Raw genomic sequence first — 18456 nt, forward strand, 5'->3', positions numbered from 1 at the left:
TTTTTTTTTTTTTTTGGCAATTGGGGTTAAGTGACTTGCCCAGGGTCACACAGCTAGTAAGTGTCAAGTGTTTGGTCAGAGGCCGGATTTGAACTCAGGTCCTCCTGACTTCAGGGGCTGGTTCTCTATCCACTGTGCAACTTAGCTACCCCTGAAGTAGGACTTTAACTGAGACTTAAAAGGAAGCCAGGAAAGCTGGGAGACTGAGATGAGAAAGGAGAACATTTTCAGGCAGGAGACCAGTGAAAATGCATAAAGTATCTTGTTTGAGGAATAACAAAGAGACCAGAGACAAAGGATTGATGAATATGTAAAGGTGAGTTAGGTATAAGTAGACTGCAAAGGTAGGAAAGGCCAGGTTTTGAAAGGCCTTGAAAGCTAAAAAGAGGATTTTATATTTGATCCTGGAGGTAATAGGGAGCTCTTAAAGTTTATTGAATGGGGGAGGATGATGACATAGCCAGACCTGCTCTTAAAGTAAGAGCCTGCCTACAGAGCTACTCAAGAGGCCTGGTGCCTCTGATATCTAAAGGAGCTGGCGTCAATGGGAACTCAATGTGTATTTGAATGCATTCACAAACATGCTTGTGATTTTGTTTGTTTATTTTTGAAAAGAAGAACTTGAACTTTGGTGTTTTGGTCAATGAAGATATTTCAAAGTGCACAATGGTGAAAAGAACAATAGACTTGGAGTGTGAAAGCCTGGGTTCAAAGGATGGCTCAGAAGTTTACTCAATGTCTCAATTTCCTTATCTTTACAATGGGAATAATTATACTTTTACTACTTCTTTAATAGAGTTATTGAGAGGAGTCAATTAGATCATGCATACAGAGCAAATTGTAAACATGTCAGGTTACGTGATTGTGAATGAACAATATGTTTTCCACCTAGGTCCAGCTAATCAAACATGATCCTATTCAGGGAACTTTGCCCTTAATGGAATATTCCCAAGTATTCATTTTGGTCCAGTTTAAATAACTCAGTCACCAATAAAATGTCTGCAATTACTCCAAAGGAATGTTTAATTGCCGTAGATCTCAGGGACAACAAGTTCTTTCTCACCCTTTGTAGGTCTCATAGAACCTTTAGTCTTGTTTTTCAAGTTGTTGTTTGCCCCACTACCCTCTTCCCCCGCATCCTGCTCACCACATCTCAGTATGACCCTCAAATCTCTCTCAGCTTAAGAGGTTCTTATCATCCAAATATTTGACAAGGACGTAGCTATTGAGTTCTCAGGCAACTTGACCAACATCTTTACTGAATCTAATGGTCATTCTACCATGAATCAGCCTGACCTACCTTTCTTATTATGAGAAAAGGGCTTTGTCTACCTTTGAGCACTCTTTAAACATGAATTAGACTTGTTTAAATCAAGATTCGCAAGTGCTATAACTGGTGCCTTATATGTACCTTCTCTCCTTCTCCTCCCCCCCAATGGTATCTTTTAGCATCAAATTCTAGGGCAGAACTCAGGAAGGATTTCTTTCTTGGAAAGAAGTGGAATCCTTTCTTATATGCTTTCCAGGCATAGAAGAGTTCAATGGAAAGTAGAATAGAATCTCTGATTTAGAGAAGGTAAGAACTTAAGCCATTGAGTATAACCCCCTCATTTAGAGAGCAAAGAAACTGAAACTTAAAAAAGGTAAGTGACTTGTCCATAGTCATATAGTTAGTAAGTATAATAGGTTAGATTTGAACTGAGAGCTTCCTAATTCCTAGTCCACCATTTTATCTACTGTAACTTACACTCAAAGTACACTAAAGCCAATGGACAAACTATACACTGGTTAAGAAATGCATGTTTGCTGGGAAGTTCCATCTTAAAGTTTGCTACAGAGGACTTTAGAGAATTTCATATATGGATAAGTAATAAACATTGATTGGCTAGAAATTGCAGATTTGCAAAAACAAACAAACAAAAAAACCTGACCCTTTTGTCTCCACAGAAAAACTGGATCTCACCAAGCAGTAAATGGGAGGAAGGGGAGAAGGTAAATGTAAGGATGAGAATTTCTCTATTGTTAATGTACATATATATTGGTGACACCGCTAGTGATAATAGGTAACATTTATATTGCACTTATTATGTGCAAAGCACTGTACTAAATACTTTATAATTTTTATCTTATTTGATCTTCACAACAACATTGGGAGGTAGATGCTATTGTTATCCCCATTTTGCAGATGAGGAAACTGAGGCAAAAAAGAAGTTGAGTGACTTGTCCAGGTTCACTCAGCTAGTGTCTGAAGCTGGATCTGAACTCAGGTCTTCCTGACTCTAGGTCCAGTGTTCTACCCACTGCCCCACCTAGCGGCCCCACTTAATGTTATGTAGACTCCACCAATTCCCTAAGACTAAGTTGTCAAACAGTAGTAGATCTGCATTGGCCAGAGGAATTTCCATACTTGAAGTTCACTAAATCAATCAAATCAAATGTTAAGATCAAGAATAATAATAATTAATAATAATAGCATTTATTTAGCTCCTACTATGTACCCAGCATTGAGCTAAGCACTTTACAAACATTATCTCCCCTATCTGGGAGGTAGGTACTATTTTGATCCCCTTTTACAGGTGAGGAAACTGAAGCAGAGATTAAGTGACTTGCCCAGAGTCATATAGCTAGTAAGTATTTGAGGCCAGATTTGAACCTAGGTCTTCCTGACCTCAGGCCCAGGACTCTAACTACTGTATCACTTAGCTGCCCCTAAAACAGGTTCCTGAGAGCATCAATAAAGTTGAGTTGGACTAGGAATTTGTCCTAATTCACTTGCACTATGAGCCATACAATGAGTGTTGAATGTCTGCATTATATTCTATCCAAATTACAATGTGTTCTCAAAGCGTCACTTAGAGAAAGAACTCAGAGACCATGCAATATTAGCCCAGTACTGCTTTTGCTGTAGTCTGGCCAAATGATTCCTTAATGATCCCAAAAAGCAACTAATTCAAACTCTCAGAGGGTAGCCTCTGGATGAGGAGAATTTGGCTGAGAATTTGGTTGTATTAATACAACCTTATATTTTTCATTGCAGAAAATTAGAACACTGAACTTGGAAGAGGCTTTAACCAACACCTTATCTAACCTCATCACCTTAAAGGTGAAGAAGTTTAGGTTCAAAGAGGGGAAACACCTATTGAGCTAGTAGCAGAGTTAGGATCCGGGCCTCTGGAACACAGATCTAGTCAGTGCTCTTCTTGCTTTCCTAATTCTATTGGAAAGGATCATGTGTCACACCAATCAATCAAACCCTTGCTATATTCCTAACACTGTAGTAGGCATTGTCAGCTTGGGACAGGAAGAATAGGTTCATTTTTGTCTTTGTAGCCTCATTTTCTCTCAAAGTGCCTGGTGCACAGTAGGTGCCTAATAAATGTTTGATAATAAATGTCTAATAAATATTGTTGATTGATTCATTCCTCAAAATATAAGACATGATGTCTCCTCGAAGGACATGACAATCAGTGTGGGCAGATGAAAATGAAACTTCTCCATCCATGACAGCCCTGAGCACTGTAGTGAGCAGTGGGAACGGCATTTGTTGGATGACTTGCATAGTTTTATCCTATAAAATCCTAAGTAATCCTACAAAATAATAGTGATGATCAAATCTAGTATTAAATTCTTTAGATTTTCTTGAAGAGGCCTATGGAAACTTAAACAGTCATATCTCCCAGGGATAGGATTATTCACTAATTTATTTATTCATTTGAGTACCTACTATGGGCCCAATGCAATTATAGAACACCAAGAAGCATTTATTAAGCTTATGTCCAAAGCACTATGCTAGGTAGGTTGGTTAGTTGTCTTCATTCTCGAAGAGGACCAAAATGACATCACTATGCTAAGGACAAGTTACAGTGTGTCTGACTATGGCTGATCAGATCAACACGAGCTCGGAATGTTCTACAACAGGTCGGGCACAAATAGTCCATGGGAACCTTTGGGTTGGATTCTCTAAATCTGAGCATCTCACATTTCTTTTGAGCTAACTAGGTAGGTACAGAGATAAATAAAGAGCAGCTCCTATCCTCAGAGGAGATGCGCTAGAGGTGGGACCCAAGATGTATACAGAAAAGTAAATTCAAATTGTATACAAAATGTACACTAGAGGGGGCTCAGGAAAAGGACACCTCAGATAAGAGGTAGCATCTGAACTGTGTCTCCAAGGCTGGGAACTATGGGGAATTTTGAAATAGACATTGTCAGTATCCTCAAGGAGCTCTTGTTGGGGAGAAAAAAGAGCCACACAAATAACTACAACATCAATGTATGACACATGATCAACCAATTGTAAGGGGGCCCTAGGAGGGGAAAGAGTTACTCTGAATGGCATTGCTAGGGAAAAGCTTCCTTGAGGAAGACTAATTTGAACTTGGCCTTGAACTGAATTATATTAATTATATGAAGTCTAATATAATTTGAACTGAACATTTGAGAAACAGCATGGTGTAAGAAAAAAATCACCCGGACCCTCATTCTCCCTGACCTCTCTGCAGCCTTTGATGCTATTGACCTCTCTCTTTTCATTGATGCTCTCTTTTCTGTAAGTTTTTGAGACACTGCCCTCTCTTGCTTTTCGTCCTACCTCTCTGACCACTACTTCTCAGTCCTCTTTGCTGGATCCTTATCCAGATCATACACTCTAACCATAGATATTCCACAGGGTTATGTGTCCTGGGTCTTGCTTTGCTTCTCTCCTCTCCTCTCGCTCTCATTTCTCCTTTCTTTTCTTCTCCTTCTATACTATTTCACTTGGTGATCTCATCAGCTCCCATGGATTTATTTACCATCTTTATACTTATCTCTATATATGCCTAGGGTCACCCAGCTAGTATGTTTCTGAGGCCAGATTTAAACTTATATCTTTCTGACTCCAAGACTGGTGCTCTATCCTCTGCATCACTTAGCTAACTGGTTGACTGTACCTCAGTTTACTTCTCTATAATATTAGAATGCTGGACTTGATGATCTCTATGATTCCTTCTAGTGCTTAATCATAGGGTTCTATGATTGAATAGTGGTTGGGAAACTAGATGAATGGGCAGTATAGAGGGCATCCTAGCAAAAGCAGGACAGTCAGGAAAGGGAGGCCACGCTTAGGGGACATCTAGTTCAGCTTAAGTACAGGGTAATAGGGGTATGGTATTAGGTAAGGCAGGAAAGGTAAGCTGAGGATAGATAGTGCAAGGCTTTTAATGACAGGCTGAGGCCCTTACACTTAATCCTCGAGGCAATCTTTTCCACTCCAACAACATTTATCAAGGGCCTGCTCCATGCAGGTATTGTGCCCAGTGATGAATATGCAAAACAAAAATGAAACAGTCCCCACCCTCAAAGACTCCACATTCCTAACCATCCATAAGTATTTGTTGCTACCATCTTGACACTATGACATACAACTTCAAAAGAATGAGTGCCATAAACTTCTTACAGAGTGTGTCCATTCTGAGTCATATAACATTTATTTCTCATAAAACACAGTTGATGTGGAAGGGTTGGTGTCTCTTCCTCCTGCCTCTTCCCCCAGGTCCTTGGTTGGGTCTTTCACCATGGCAGGAGAAAAGAACAAGCTAGGGAACATAGTCTTACTCCCCCCTGCCCCCACTCAACCATTAAACATGCAAATCTTTTCAATATGCCAATTATTTAACCAAACAGCAGCGTCTTAGAGCAAAGGTGTCATTGGAAGATTTTCTGGCCAAGACAGACAAGGATCGGCAATCCAATTAAGTAGAAAGAGCCTAGTAGGTACCATTGGACTAGCCAGGCAAGTGAGTCAAGACCAATGAAGCCAACTATAGGAAAGGAAGGAATTGACAGTTACTCTGGGTTTAGGGAGGTAAGTAGGTACGTAGATAGGTATCCAGGAAGTGAGGGAGGGAGACAGGCAGGCAGATACGTAAGGAGGGCCCAAAGTCCAAGAAATAAGAGAGACTGCAAGAGCAACACTAATGATTAGGATTGATCTCTGATTCTAAGGGAGAGGCTCTCTCTTTTTTTTGTCCCTCTGTTGTATTCTACTTCCTGAGGGTGGACGGCACTGGGCCACCTACAGTCATCCTTACCGTCAACAAACATCTGTATTCTTTATGTAAAATATTATATTTTAAAGTCAGGAATTTGCAGGGGGGTCCTGTTCATTTCAGAGGGAAGTAGTGTTATGTAATAGAAAGAGAGGTAGGCTTAGAATCACAGCGAGAAGGTCTTCAGAAGTTATCTAGTCCAATTCATGGCTAAGAATGAAGCCCTCCTACAATAATCCCAATGTGTCTAGTCTCCATCTGAAGATTTCTAGTGCTGAGTAAATAGTGTGTATGCCCCAAGGGCAACTAAACTGCCCATACCTTTTGATCCACCACTACTACATATATACCTGAAGAGATCATAAAAAAGGGGAAAGGACTTACCTACGCAAAATATTTATAGCAGCAATTTTTGTGGTAGCAAAAAACTGGAAATTGAGGGGATGCTTATCAATTGGGAAATGACTGAACAAGTAATAGTATGTGAATGTAATGGAATACTATTGTGCTATAAGAAATGATGAGCAGGCAGATTTCAGAGACACCTGGAAAAACTTGCATGAACTGATGATAAATGAACTGAGCAGAACCAGGAGAACATTGTACACAGTAACAGCAACATTGTACAATAATCAACTATGAATGACTTAGCTCTTCTCAGCATTTCAATGATTGAAGACAATTCCAAAAGACTCATGATGGAAAATGCTATCCACATCCAGTCAAAGAAATGATGGATTCCAAATGCAGATCAAAGCGTACTATTTTTACTTACTACATTTTTCCCTGTTTTTTTTTCCTTTTGATCTGTTTCTTCTTTCACAACTGTGATTAATATGGAAATATGTTTTACATGGTTGCATATATATGTATATTCATATATGTGTGTGTGTGTGTGTGTGTGTACACGTGTGTGTATCTATCTTAAACCTATATCAAATTGTTTACCATTTTAGGAAGAGCAGAGGGGAGCAGGGGAGAGGATGGAGGGAGGGTGAAAAATTTGGAACCCCAAATCTTGTAAAAATGAATGATAAAATTTTTCTTTACCACATAATTGGGAAAATACTATTAAAAAAAGAATGGGAATGTGATTTAATGGAAACAAACAAAGAAGTCAAAAGATTAGGTTTGAGTCCCAGCTCTGCCACTTATTAGCTATGTTACCTGGGTCAAATTACTCCATTTCTGAGTCCCATTTCCCTTAATTGTAAAATGGGGGAAATAAAACTTGGACTACTTAGCTTATTAGGTTGTCATAAGAAGAGTGCTATGTAAATCTGAACTATCTCTATTATCATTGTGCAGGGATAGGATTTCCTCCCATCAGACTCTCAAATGGTTTCTCAAATGAATGATGTTTTATTTAGGTCATCACTTTTCAAGATGGGCATATTTCCTCCAGAGAGTTTCTCCGTCCATCGGTACCCCAAAGCAAAACAAGAACACTTCGAGGAGCGGCTAGGTAATGCGGCAGATAGAGCACTGGCCCTGAAGTCAGGAGGACCTGAGTTCAAATCCGGCCTCAGACCAAACACTTGACACTTACTAGCTGTGTGACCCTGGTCAAGTCACTTAACCCCAATTGCCTTAAAAAGAAAAAAAGAAAAAAAAAAAGAGGAACACTTTGAGCCTCCAGTGCTTACCGAGCATGCACAAGGGCTTCCTTGCAAACTTCAGTCTCCCCCTCCATCCTTTGTACCTGCAGCAACATCCTGCAGCCCAGATCCTCAAAGCAAACTCGGCTCCAAAGATGAAAATAGCAAATGTTTCCTGCATCCAAGAACAGAAAGACTTGATTAACTAAAATCCGGTTAGCTAAAACTTACAAGTTGATGGATTTTTTTTTTCCTATTAAATGTCACTCAGGTTTGAAGGGTTACTGCCTCAATGTTAATGTCTCTAATGGAATTGTTCAGACTAGCAAAGCAATTAATTCTTTTTACATGGACTCCTCTGTTTTTGTTTTGTCAGATAATTAAAAATTTTTTTAATGTACTCAGAACCTCCAAATGATGATAGTTAAGTAAACAAATCATCTGATTGAGAAAAGAAATCAGCACAGGCAGTTTCCTAATCTACGGGTAGTTAAATTAGAAGTCATTAGCAGAACAGTAGTTGTGACACATCACATATGAACATAGATTGGTTCTGATACTCTTTCGGTCTCCTCAGAATGATGCTGAAAATTCCATTTCCTTGTTGCAACTCCAGTGAAGTCCCTTTCATCTCTCTTTCCCTCTCAATGTTCCACTCCACTGGTCCAGACCAATCATAAAATATTTATTGACTATCCACTAGGTGTCAGATCCCTTCTTTCACCCTACCTGAATTGTGTCTCTCCATTTTCCACTTCCTTTCTTCCTTCTTTCTGTCTTACCTTAAATAAACAATGGAAGGTAACATAATATTTTCTGACTTTCATATAAGTTTTAAGATTTGCAAAGTGCTTTGTATCTCATTGAGAGACCACAAAGGCTGCAGGGTCCTGAGACTGCCTAAGGAAAGAGGAAAGGCATATGGGAATGCTTCTTTTCTGGAAACACTGCCATTCTTGTCTTATTTCTTTCTTTTACAAAGTTAGCCATTTCAAGAGGTATACTATATCCTCGTTCTGTCCAGACTTCTATCTCTCTAATTTTGGAATAAGTCATCCTCAGTCTCTCTCTAAAGTAATTTCCTTATAGAATTATACAAAGATAGTTTCTACTGAAGCAACTTTTATAAATCCAACATAACTGTAATGTGATGAAGGAATGTTTTTTGACCTTTCCCTCACCAAAAAAAGCCATTATGGATTGAAATGGGCTGCTACCCTGCCTTCTATTATAACTGTTGGCTTATTTCTGATTTCTAGCTACTCCAAGAACATTAGTCTCTGGTTTTTTTAAGTCCTGAAACGGAACTTTTTACCAGCCTACTACCAATCCTGGTGACCCTCTGACTAACCTGATCTTCATCCTGGCATAGCAGCTATGCTAAATTCAACAATAGGTAGGTGGCCCACATGATAACAACAGGTCAGGGTTAGCAGGGCCTTTAACTTACCAACAATAGCAGCCAATCTCCCGAAACAGTCTCGTATTCCTTGAATGTGGTCAGTACTGCCAAGATTAAGCACCCCAGAACGATTAGAAACCTAGAAGGAAAAGAGGAGATATAAGGAATGGCTCAGCCATTCTGCGTCTGCAACCATTTGCTCCTTAATTCTTAAGCTGACCATAGGATGACCATTGAGAGTTGATGCAGGCTCCCCCCTGCCTCCAAGAGAGACATTAAATCCTTTCTCAAAGAGATCATCCCCACTTTAAAAATAAATTCTGCCCTTTCCAGGTAAGGTATTGCATTCTTACAATCCATCTAGCCTGGGTAGTTTTCCCCAGGGTCTTACCCAAATGGCTCCTCCTACAATTAAAGACCATTATCCTTGATTGGCCCTGTGGAACAACTGAGAAAAATGATCCTTTCTTTACCAAAAAGGATTTGGTTCAATGGTTAGTGCCAGGAGCCTACTGAGAGGCTAGCACAGGGGACATCCAGGGAAGATCCAATGGGAAGGAGATATTATTAAGGCTTTCTGACCCTCTCTTTTCTACTGTGATCTGGTTGGCCCCACTCCCTTTCCACTCATCTGTCTTGTTCTGTTATCAGAACTAGGTTTTCCCTTTAATCTTTCTGACCTGAACCTCTAGTTATACTTCATAGAGTCATTAAGATCAAATGAAGAAATATGTGGAAAGTGCTTTGAAAATTTTAAAGCGTTCTCTCTCTCTCTCTCTCTCTCTCTCTCTCTCTCTCTCTCTCTCTCTCTCTCTCTCTCCCTCCCTCCCTTCCTTCCTCCCTCCCTTTCTCTCTCTCTTCCCATACATACACACATATGTGCACATACATACATACATATATATATATACATATGTTGGTTTTCATAGTTTTCATCCTCATCATTGGCTTAGCAAATTTGACTCAACATGAGAGCCTATGATTTTGTCTGGGCAGCCAGAAACTAAGAGTTTCCAGAATCTTGTGGGCCTTAGAGTTCATCTAATCTGTCTCCTATATAGCTAATGAGTACCCTCTTCAACACCTCTATCAAGTGATTATCCAGCCTCAGTGATTGCTGAATTCCATGTCATTCCCTTGATCACATTACTCCTCTGTTCCTTATTGCCTAAAGGTCTAATTCCTTAGCCAAGCATTCTCAGGGCAGCACATTTCATGTTTTCCTACCTCTCATTACTAGGTAAAGAGGCACCATAGCATAATGGTTAGAGTGCCTGGAACATGTTGACTGTGTGACCCTGAGCAAGTCACTTAAATACTCAGTACTGTAGACAACTCTGCAAGACTTCAAACTGCAGAGAAGATGCTGACCTGTGTTGGTAAAGGGAGCTTCCTTATCTAGGAGTCCCCTAACCCAATGAAATCACAGGTCCAGTCACTATCCCTATATCTATTATTAGAAGGGTCTTCTTTATATTAAGCCAAAAATCTATTTTTATTGAAACTTTCATGAAATTCTGCCCCTAGAGTCAAGTAGAAAAAGTCTAATCTGTCTTCCACATAACAACCTTTAAATATTTAAAAAACTGTGATTCTTTAAATACCCAGTTCCTGCCATCTACTCTGATTTCTATATGTTCTGATTTATATGTTTTATCCCCCATTATAATAAAAGTACCTTCAGGACAGGGGGTTGTTTTTTGCCTCTCTTTGTATTCCCAGGACGATGCCTAGCACATACTAAATACTTAATAAATGTTTGTTGATTTAACAATTTCTTTGTTGACCCTCCTATGGCCTGGCTTCATCTTGGTCTTCTCTGCACAGGCTCCAGCATTCTAACTCTCCACCTAAAATGCATCGCTCAGGACTGGACCCAACATTTGCATCCCCTGAGTTCATGCGCTCATTTCCAAGTCCTCCCAAGATTTTGATCTCTTTGTTTCCAATCCAACCAGGAAATCTGTTTTCTACCTAGGTTTGGTGATTTGACTTGGTGTTCTTAGCTGATTTGGGCCCTGGATACTAACCCTGATGTGGCAGTTCAGGTAAAAGCCCTACGCTACCCTCTGCCTTTGAGGTGCAGCGCTATGTTCTAAATGAGAGGAGTGAGATAAGTTTCTTGCTGAGGCCTAGAGGGCATCCAGAATGTGAGGAAACTGCAGATCTGATGGACTGGATGATTGTCTAACATTCATTAGAATGAATTCATAGAGTAAAATGCCAGCACCTAGAACCAGCACCGCCTAGGGCAAGTAGCACCACCTGGGGCAAACAACCTATCATGCCCCTTCCTTTTAACTTTATGACTTACGAAGGGATAACAAGAGTAATGAAGTGGATGGAATCTGAGAGTTAGATGGAGCTTCAGATGTCACCCAGACCAACTCAGTGGATCAGGGTCCCACGCTGTTTCTTTTCCACCCCTGAGGCCTTGGGCAGCTCCCTTCAGCACAGCTAGCGGCAGGGAGGGTAGCACCAGGATTGTGACCTGTTCTGTGATGGGGGCATTCATCACATTCTAAGAGTTGGACACAGCTGAAAAAAGTGACTGACTGAACAACAACATTAACAGGGCAGTCCATCTTTAGATAACTCTGGTTGTTAGGAAGTTTTTCCTTATATCCATCCTAAATTTGCTCTAACTTTGCCTTCTGGGACGAGGCAAACCAAGCTCATCCTTTCCTACACGACATTTCTTCATATACATGTATGTCAGTGTGTATATAGATAGATGTAAATAGATAAATATGAAGAAAGATACACATGTATAAACATGTATACACATATCTGTCTATATATGTATGTTAACATGTACATCCATGTCATATAACACGTCATCCTCATGTGAGGTTCCATGACCGAGTTCCTTCAACTTATCTAGATAAGTTGTCAGCCTCTTCTCATTCTAGTTTGCTTCCCCTGGAGTTTCTCTAATTTATTAAGCCTTTAATACACCATTGGATCCAGAACTGAATACAAGAGTCCAGTAACTGTTGTCTGAGTGGAACAGAATATAGAGGCACTATCATCACCTTGGGACACTATGCATCTCCTAATGAAGCCTGGCATTATATTAGCTTTTTTCTCTGCCACGTCACACTATTGACTCATATTCAGTTTACATTCCATTAAAACCCAAGAACATTTTCATTCATTGTTATCTTCCTATGTCTCCCTTGTCCTATATTGGGAGAGTGTGTTTTTTTTTTAACTCGAGCATAGGATTTTACATTTTCCCTATTCAATTTCATCCAGTTAGATCTGACCTTTTCCACTAGATCACTGAGAGAATTATGGCTCCTGAGTTGGTTGTCCATGATATCTTTCTTTCCCAGCTACATGTCATTTATAAATCTGGTAAGCATGCCATTTATGCCAATGATTGAAATGTGCAGAAAAGGATCAAGGGCAGATTCTTTGAGGTCTTAGGACCTCAGAGGTCTTCCTCCAACTTGACAGTGACCCGTTACTGACTCCCCTTTGGGTCTCATTCATTCAGTCAGGTACAAAGCTACATAATTGTACCATCATATAGACTACATGGAAATTGTAAGCAGCTTTGTCAAATGTTTTGTTGAATTTCAGGTATGTTATATCCATAGTACTTCCCTAATCATTATACTCACTTGTTGCTTATTGCCTAAAAATCAACTTCTAAGGCAGGCGTTCAAAACCCTCCACAATCTGCTATGATTTGACCTTTCTAATCTTTTCTCATAATATTTCTATCCATGTGCCTCAATCCAATCGACTTATCTTTGTCTTCCAAGCACATCCTGCATTATCATGCCTACAAATCTTGGTTCACATTGTTTCCTTCTCTTGAAATACCTTGCTCTCAGTCTCCCAGTGTTTCTGCCCATTGAAATCCTACCCATTCTATAAGGCCCAATTCAAATTCTATTCCTTCCATGAAACATTCCTGGATTCTCCAAAGTCAGTAATGATTTTCTCTCTAGGATTTCATAAAACATTTGGTTTAGACATTTCTAATGTACTTTACTGTGTATAATATTTCTTTGTGTATATGTAATATCATATTATTGGATTGTATACTCCAAGAAAACAAAAATGATACCTCATTTAATCTTTACAGCTACTCTAGCACAACGCACAAAATAAGCACCTAAAAAATATTTGCTAAAGATGAAGTTAAAGATTGTTAGAAAAGTAACTTTCTCTGCAAATATCTTTCCCCATTCTGCTGAAATTTCACCATTAGAAATTCATTACTTTGTGTAAATGGTCTATTTTCCCTTTCTTATTGTGTTTAAAAATGCAAATAGCCTAAGGAAAAGTAACACAGTAAGTCCTTACTATCAGAACTTGATAGATATTTTCTTTCTCTGACAGAAGGAACCTGAGCAGCAAAACTTGGTGAAAAGGACATAGGACTTGGAGTCAGAAAAACTGGGTCTAAGTTCCAGCTAACTATCACTTACTATCCATGTGACTTAGGGTCAATTGCTTGAACTATCCCAGTTTCCTCATCAGTAAAATAAGGAAAACAATACTTGTTGTGCAGTCCAACAGGAAATTTAACTGTTTCAGGAGTTCTTAACCTGGAATCTATGTACTTTGTTTTAAATGCATTTTAGTAAATATATTTCAAGATAATTGGTTTCCTTTCTAATCCTTTGCATTTTATTTTATTTTGTTTTTGCATTCAAAAGCATTACTATGACATACTCTGTCCATAGGCTTCAGCAGATGTCCATAAGGGCAAGGGCCTATGACACACAAAAAGGTGAAAAACCTCTGGACCAAATGATCTCTAAAACCTCTTTTAGCTCTAATAATATTCTATGTTCTAAGATCCTTTCCAGGTCTAGTCTTCTGTGGTCTATGGTGTCTTCTATCTCTAATATTCTGTGTGCTATGTTCTGCCAATTTATGTTCTCAGGTTCTTTCCAGCTCAAAAACTGAAATACTATGATAATTTGTTCATTATCTCCTTCCATTGCTGTGGGCAACAGGGGACCAGATAATCAAACACCATGTACTTTGCTCTCCAATCCAGATGGAATGCCGTGAGTTTGTCTTTAGCCAGAAGAGGGAAGCAAAACCCTGCATGTCAGTGTTTCTGAGGCTTAGGAACCACCTAATCCATTCCCCTTGTTTTCCTCTCTGACAACAAATCCCCCCCCCCCAACCTCCCCAAAATAATTTGAATTCCTAAGCAGCCCCCAGAGTTTACTTTATGAGATTGGACAAACAATGATAAAATGATGATACTTCCTTCTAAGACATTCATCTAAAATGCTAAAATCATCAAGAAAGTTCTCTCAGCATAGAAAGTGGCATAAGAGAGGAGAGGGAAAGTCCTTGGGTTTCCTCCACATCTTAATTCACCGCTAAAATATGCACAATTTTTGTAAGTTTTTTTTTTGAGATGTCACCTTGTCAGCTGATGTCATTCCTATATGTTAAAGTGGGTGACCCCTCCTCTGACAGAGTTCATCCACTTCCTTTCCTTCTTTCAGCTTTCCTGGTACTCAACATTCTTTCTTGGCTTCCTTTGTACCACTCATTCTCCAGTGTTCTCTCCCACCCCTCCCCTTCCCTTCCCTCCTTTCTCTCTCCTTATTCAGCCTTGTCCTTTCCCTCCTAGAACCTTTTAGCTCTCTCTTCTTCCCAGGATCTATTGAGGAAAGCAAGCATAAGGTTGTGGCTCAGAACCTTTCAGGGGAGGATGAGAGTCATAGCTAGGGCAAAGAAGCTAGGCAAGGCAAATAATTTAGAAAGCATTGACAGCACCTTTCTGGGTGTACTTCCTCTCCAGGGCAGTTTCAGCCACAGTTGATCTCATCCCTCAAGCCCTTTATCTCCTCAGCTATCCTAAGCAGTCATGGTAGGCTTTCCCCTTCCCCCATTAGGTACCCATCAGCATCCTTGCTCCCCCACCCAGTATCAGGCAGCTTCCCTAGCAACAGACAGCATCTTCCCCTTCAGCCCATCTTATCCACTGGTGTTCCTATGCCTAGCTCCTTCCCTAGCAACAGCAGAATGGTTCTTCCCCTCCTCCAGAAATCACATGAGGTGTCCCACAGTGTACTGCTTCTCCTCCAGACCACACCCCAGAAGAATCTCTCCTATTCCCTCTTTTCATTGCAATTTGCCTCAGATGGAAATTTTTCTATAGTTATGGCTCAGGGGAAAACCAGTTTAAATAGTAGTTAGCTAATAGCTAATAATCCCTAGCATTTGTATAGTGCTTTAATCCTTAAAGGGTAATTTAAGTTATATATCTTTTAGGATCCTGGGCTTCTCTTTAAAATATTTGTTGGGAAATACCAAAGGTACTTTGGTAGATGTATTTTATTTTTTATAATATTTTTTTAAAATATTTTTGGGGGTAGGAGGAGGTAATTGGTATTAAGTGACTTGCTTAGGATCACACAGCTAATAAATATCTGAGGCTACACTTGAACTCAGGTCCTCCTGACTCCAGGACCGGTGCTCTATCTACTGTGCCACCTAGCTGCTGCTGGTAGATGTACTTTAATTGAAAATGTACTAGGTTTGGAGTTGAAAGACCTAATGAGTTCCAGTATTTCCTGTACCACTAACTGGCTATGTGACCTGGCAGGAAAAAAAAAATACCTCTTTAGGTTTCAGTTCCTTTACCTATGGAAGGAAAGTTTGGATAAGACTCTCATAGGATTATAAACTTAGGGCTAGATAGTACTTTAAAGGTCGTCTCGTCCCACCCTCTCATTTTATAGATGAAGAACTGAGGCCTGCACAAGGGAAATAATGCCTAAGTTCACACATATAGTCCCTGGCAGAGCCAGGAGTGGAGTCCGGGTGATCTGACTCTAAATCTAGTTCACTGTATAATTTTGCTTCCCATCTGGGAAATCCCTTCCAGTCCTAGCATTCTATGACTCACCAGGGTTTCCCCTATGTTAGGTTCCCATCACTTTCTAAGGGCAGCTAGGTGGAGCACCAGGCTTGCAGTCAGGAAGACTCATCTTGCTGAGTTCAAATCTGGATTCAGACAGTTTACTAGCAGTTGTCTCGCTGGGCAAGTCACTTCACCCTGTTTGCCTCGGTTTCCTCATCTGGAAAATGAGCTGGAGAAGGAAATGGCAAATCACTCTAGTATTTTTGCCAAGAAAACCCTAAATGGGGTCACAGAGAGTTGGACATAACTAAAAATGACTGAACAACAATAACAACAATCAAGGGCAATCAAAAACTTTCCTGGCTAGCCTGATGCTGAATGATAGCTCAGCCAGCTAGTGATTTTTGTGGAAAGGGGAAGGTGAGGGACTCTTCTTCTCCTTACAGTAAACTCCAATTTGGGAATAATTTGTCCAGAAACAAACTGCTTTTTTATGGGAAGATTTGTAGAATCACAGAAGGGAGCATTCAGAAGGTGGCTCAGAAGACTAACCCTTCAGTAGCCACATTGGGAGGCTATCTATCTACAACACTCCTAAGAGGTGATCCACTTCTCTTCACTTAAACACCTTCAGTGCTAAGGAAATCGAAGGCCCTTCTACTTTTGAAGCTCTAGTTATTTAAAAAACAAAAAAGATTTCCCCGCCTCCCCTCATGTTGGCTTTAGTTCTGCTACCCTGTAATTTTTTCTGGTCTTTGTTCTACCATTTGGGGTAAAAAAATAAAAAGTCTTATCCATCTTTTCCATGACATCTTATACATTTGATGAAAGTTAATGTATCTCCCACTCTCTCCCAATTTCTTTCTATACTAAACATCAATAGTATTTTCAATCCTCATATGTCATGGTCTCTACCCCACTCATCATCATCAGCCTTGTTGGGGCACTTTTCAGCTCACCAATCTTCCTCCTAATATGAGATGACCAGAATAGGGCAGAAGAGGGTGGGACTTTCACCTCTCATTCTGGACATGATCCTTTTTTAATGTAACTGAAAATCACATTAGTTTGGGGGGATATCATTTCTGACTCATTCTCAGCTTGTGGTCCACTAAAATCACCAGGTCTTTTTGACATGACATTATTTCTAATCATATCTGACCCATCCTACACTTAAATGGTATCTCGAATCGAAATACAGGATCTTATACTTAATTCCCATTGAATTTCAATGTAAACTTGTGCCTTGTAACTATTTCTGGGTCTGTATAAATACAAAATGTCAGCATCCAGTCTTGCTCTTCAGTAAGCTGGCAGGGATTTGATGGGATTTTCTAAGTCTGTTCTTCTCTCCCTTATTTTACAATACAGGATCAGAAACAAACCTGGCAGCAACGATATAGCATTTGCCAACCTGCCATCTCTCTTTCCTCTCTCTTCTTACCAATCGATATCTTTGCAAAAACTAACACAATTTTCCATGAGCATAGCCATAGACACTGGCTCTTATTTTCAAGGAAGGTATACCATAGGGAGCAACTTAAAGGTAGCATCAAGTGACATAAGAGAGTCTGCTTGCTGAACAGAACGCTCTCTTCTGTCTGGATCCCTGACCCTACGTGCCAAAGAATAACCACTGAGGAATGGTGCCTCATTTCCAAATGCATTCTTCTTTTCCCTGCCAACCTCCCCTAAAACTCTTGGATTTATAAAATAGAATACTAGAAATTTAGAACTGAAAAGGACCTTAGAGCAACTACAATAGATAGATAGATTCAGTAGAAGGAATTTGCACACTGGGAGGTCTCTACACCAATAAAATTACAGTTCTACACACACGTGCATACATACACACATGCATATTTTCATAAGATCTTCAGTCTTCACAATCTCCGCAATGTTCTGCAATGTGTTTGTCTTTCCTTTTTCCTTTTCCATTCCCTTTCCTTCCCTTCTCTTCCTTCTCCTCTCTTCTTCCTTCCCTTCTTCCACCTTTACCTTTCCTTTACTTTCCTCCACCTCCCTTCTTTCCTTCCTTCCTTTTTTTCTTCCTTCCTTCCTTCCCTCTCCCTCCAGTTGCTCCCAGAAATAAAAGCAAATTTTTGAAACTCCAGTTCCATTAATATTCTGGCTACAAGTTTTGAAACACTATACCTTCTGAAGAGCTGAGGTTGAGGGCCACCCAAGAGGACAATGGAGATGACCTGATGGCCACTAGGAAGATGGAGTACATTACAAAGAATTAGGAAGGAGTAGCAGAGCAAATACTGCTATCAACAAATATATGTTAAAAGAAGATGGGCTGATCAGGTATGCTCTTGTAGGTATCCTTGTATTGTCAAGAGAATTCAAGGAAAGCTCCCAGCACATTAAATGTGCCTTCTATGATTAATTTGTGGGAGGAAATGGGTGAGTCCCATATAGGTTGGGCAAGGGTGGCTGGGTTGTGATCTGCATTACATTGATGAGATCACAGACCCATTGGAAGACAAGGATGTGTATGTATGTATATATGTATATATGTATGTATAAGGAATCCAAACCCTAACTGAAGTATGAATTCCATACACACCCATA

The 18456-nt window shown here is 39.9% G+C and overlaps 1 protein-coding gene across 1 annotated transcript in view; it reads right to left on the reverse strand.

Annotated features, from left to right (window-relative positions):
* Window positions 1–18456, reverse strand: part of KCNQ3 (potassium voltage-gated channel subfamily Q member 3) — a 455649-nt gene that overhangs the window by 92566 nt on the left and 344627 nt on the right. The window contains exons 2-3 of the mRNA XM_027845526.1: window positions 9078–9168; window positions 7676–7802 (exon numbers count right to left, since the gene is read on the reverse strand). Of these exons, the coding sequence (XP_027701327.1) occupies window positions 7676–7802; window positions 9078–9168 (218 nt within the window). The remainder of the gene's footprint in view (window positions 1–7675; window positions 7803–9077; window positions 9169–18456) is intronic.

The sequence above is a fragment of the Vombatus ursinus genome, unplaced genomic scaffold, assembly GCF_900497805.2.
Source record: "Vombatus ursinus unplaced genomic scaffold, bare-nosed wombat genome assembly UNPS02014973.1, whole genome shotgun sequence".
In the NCBI taxonomy this organism is placed as follows: Eukaryota; Metazoa; Chordata; class Mammalia; order Diprotodontia; family Vombatidae; genus Vombatus; species Vombatus ursinus.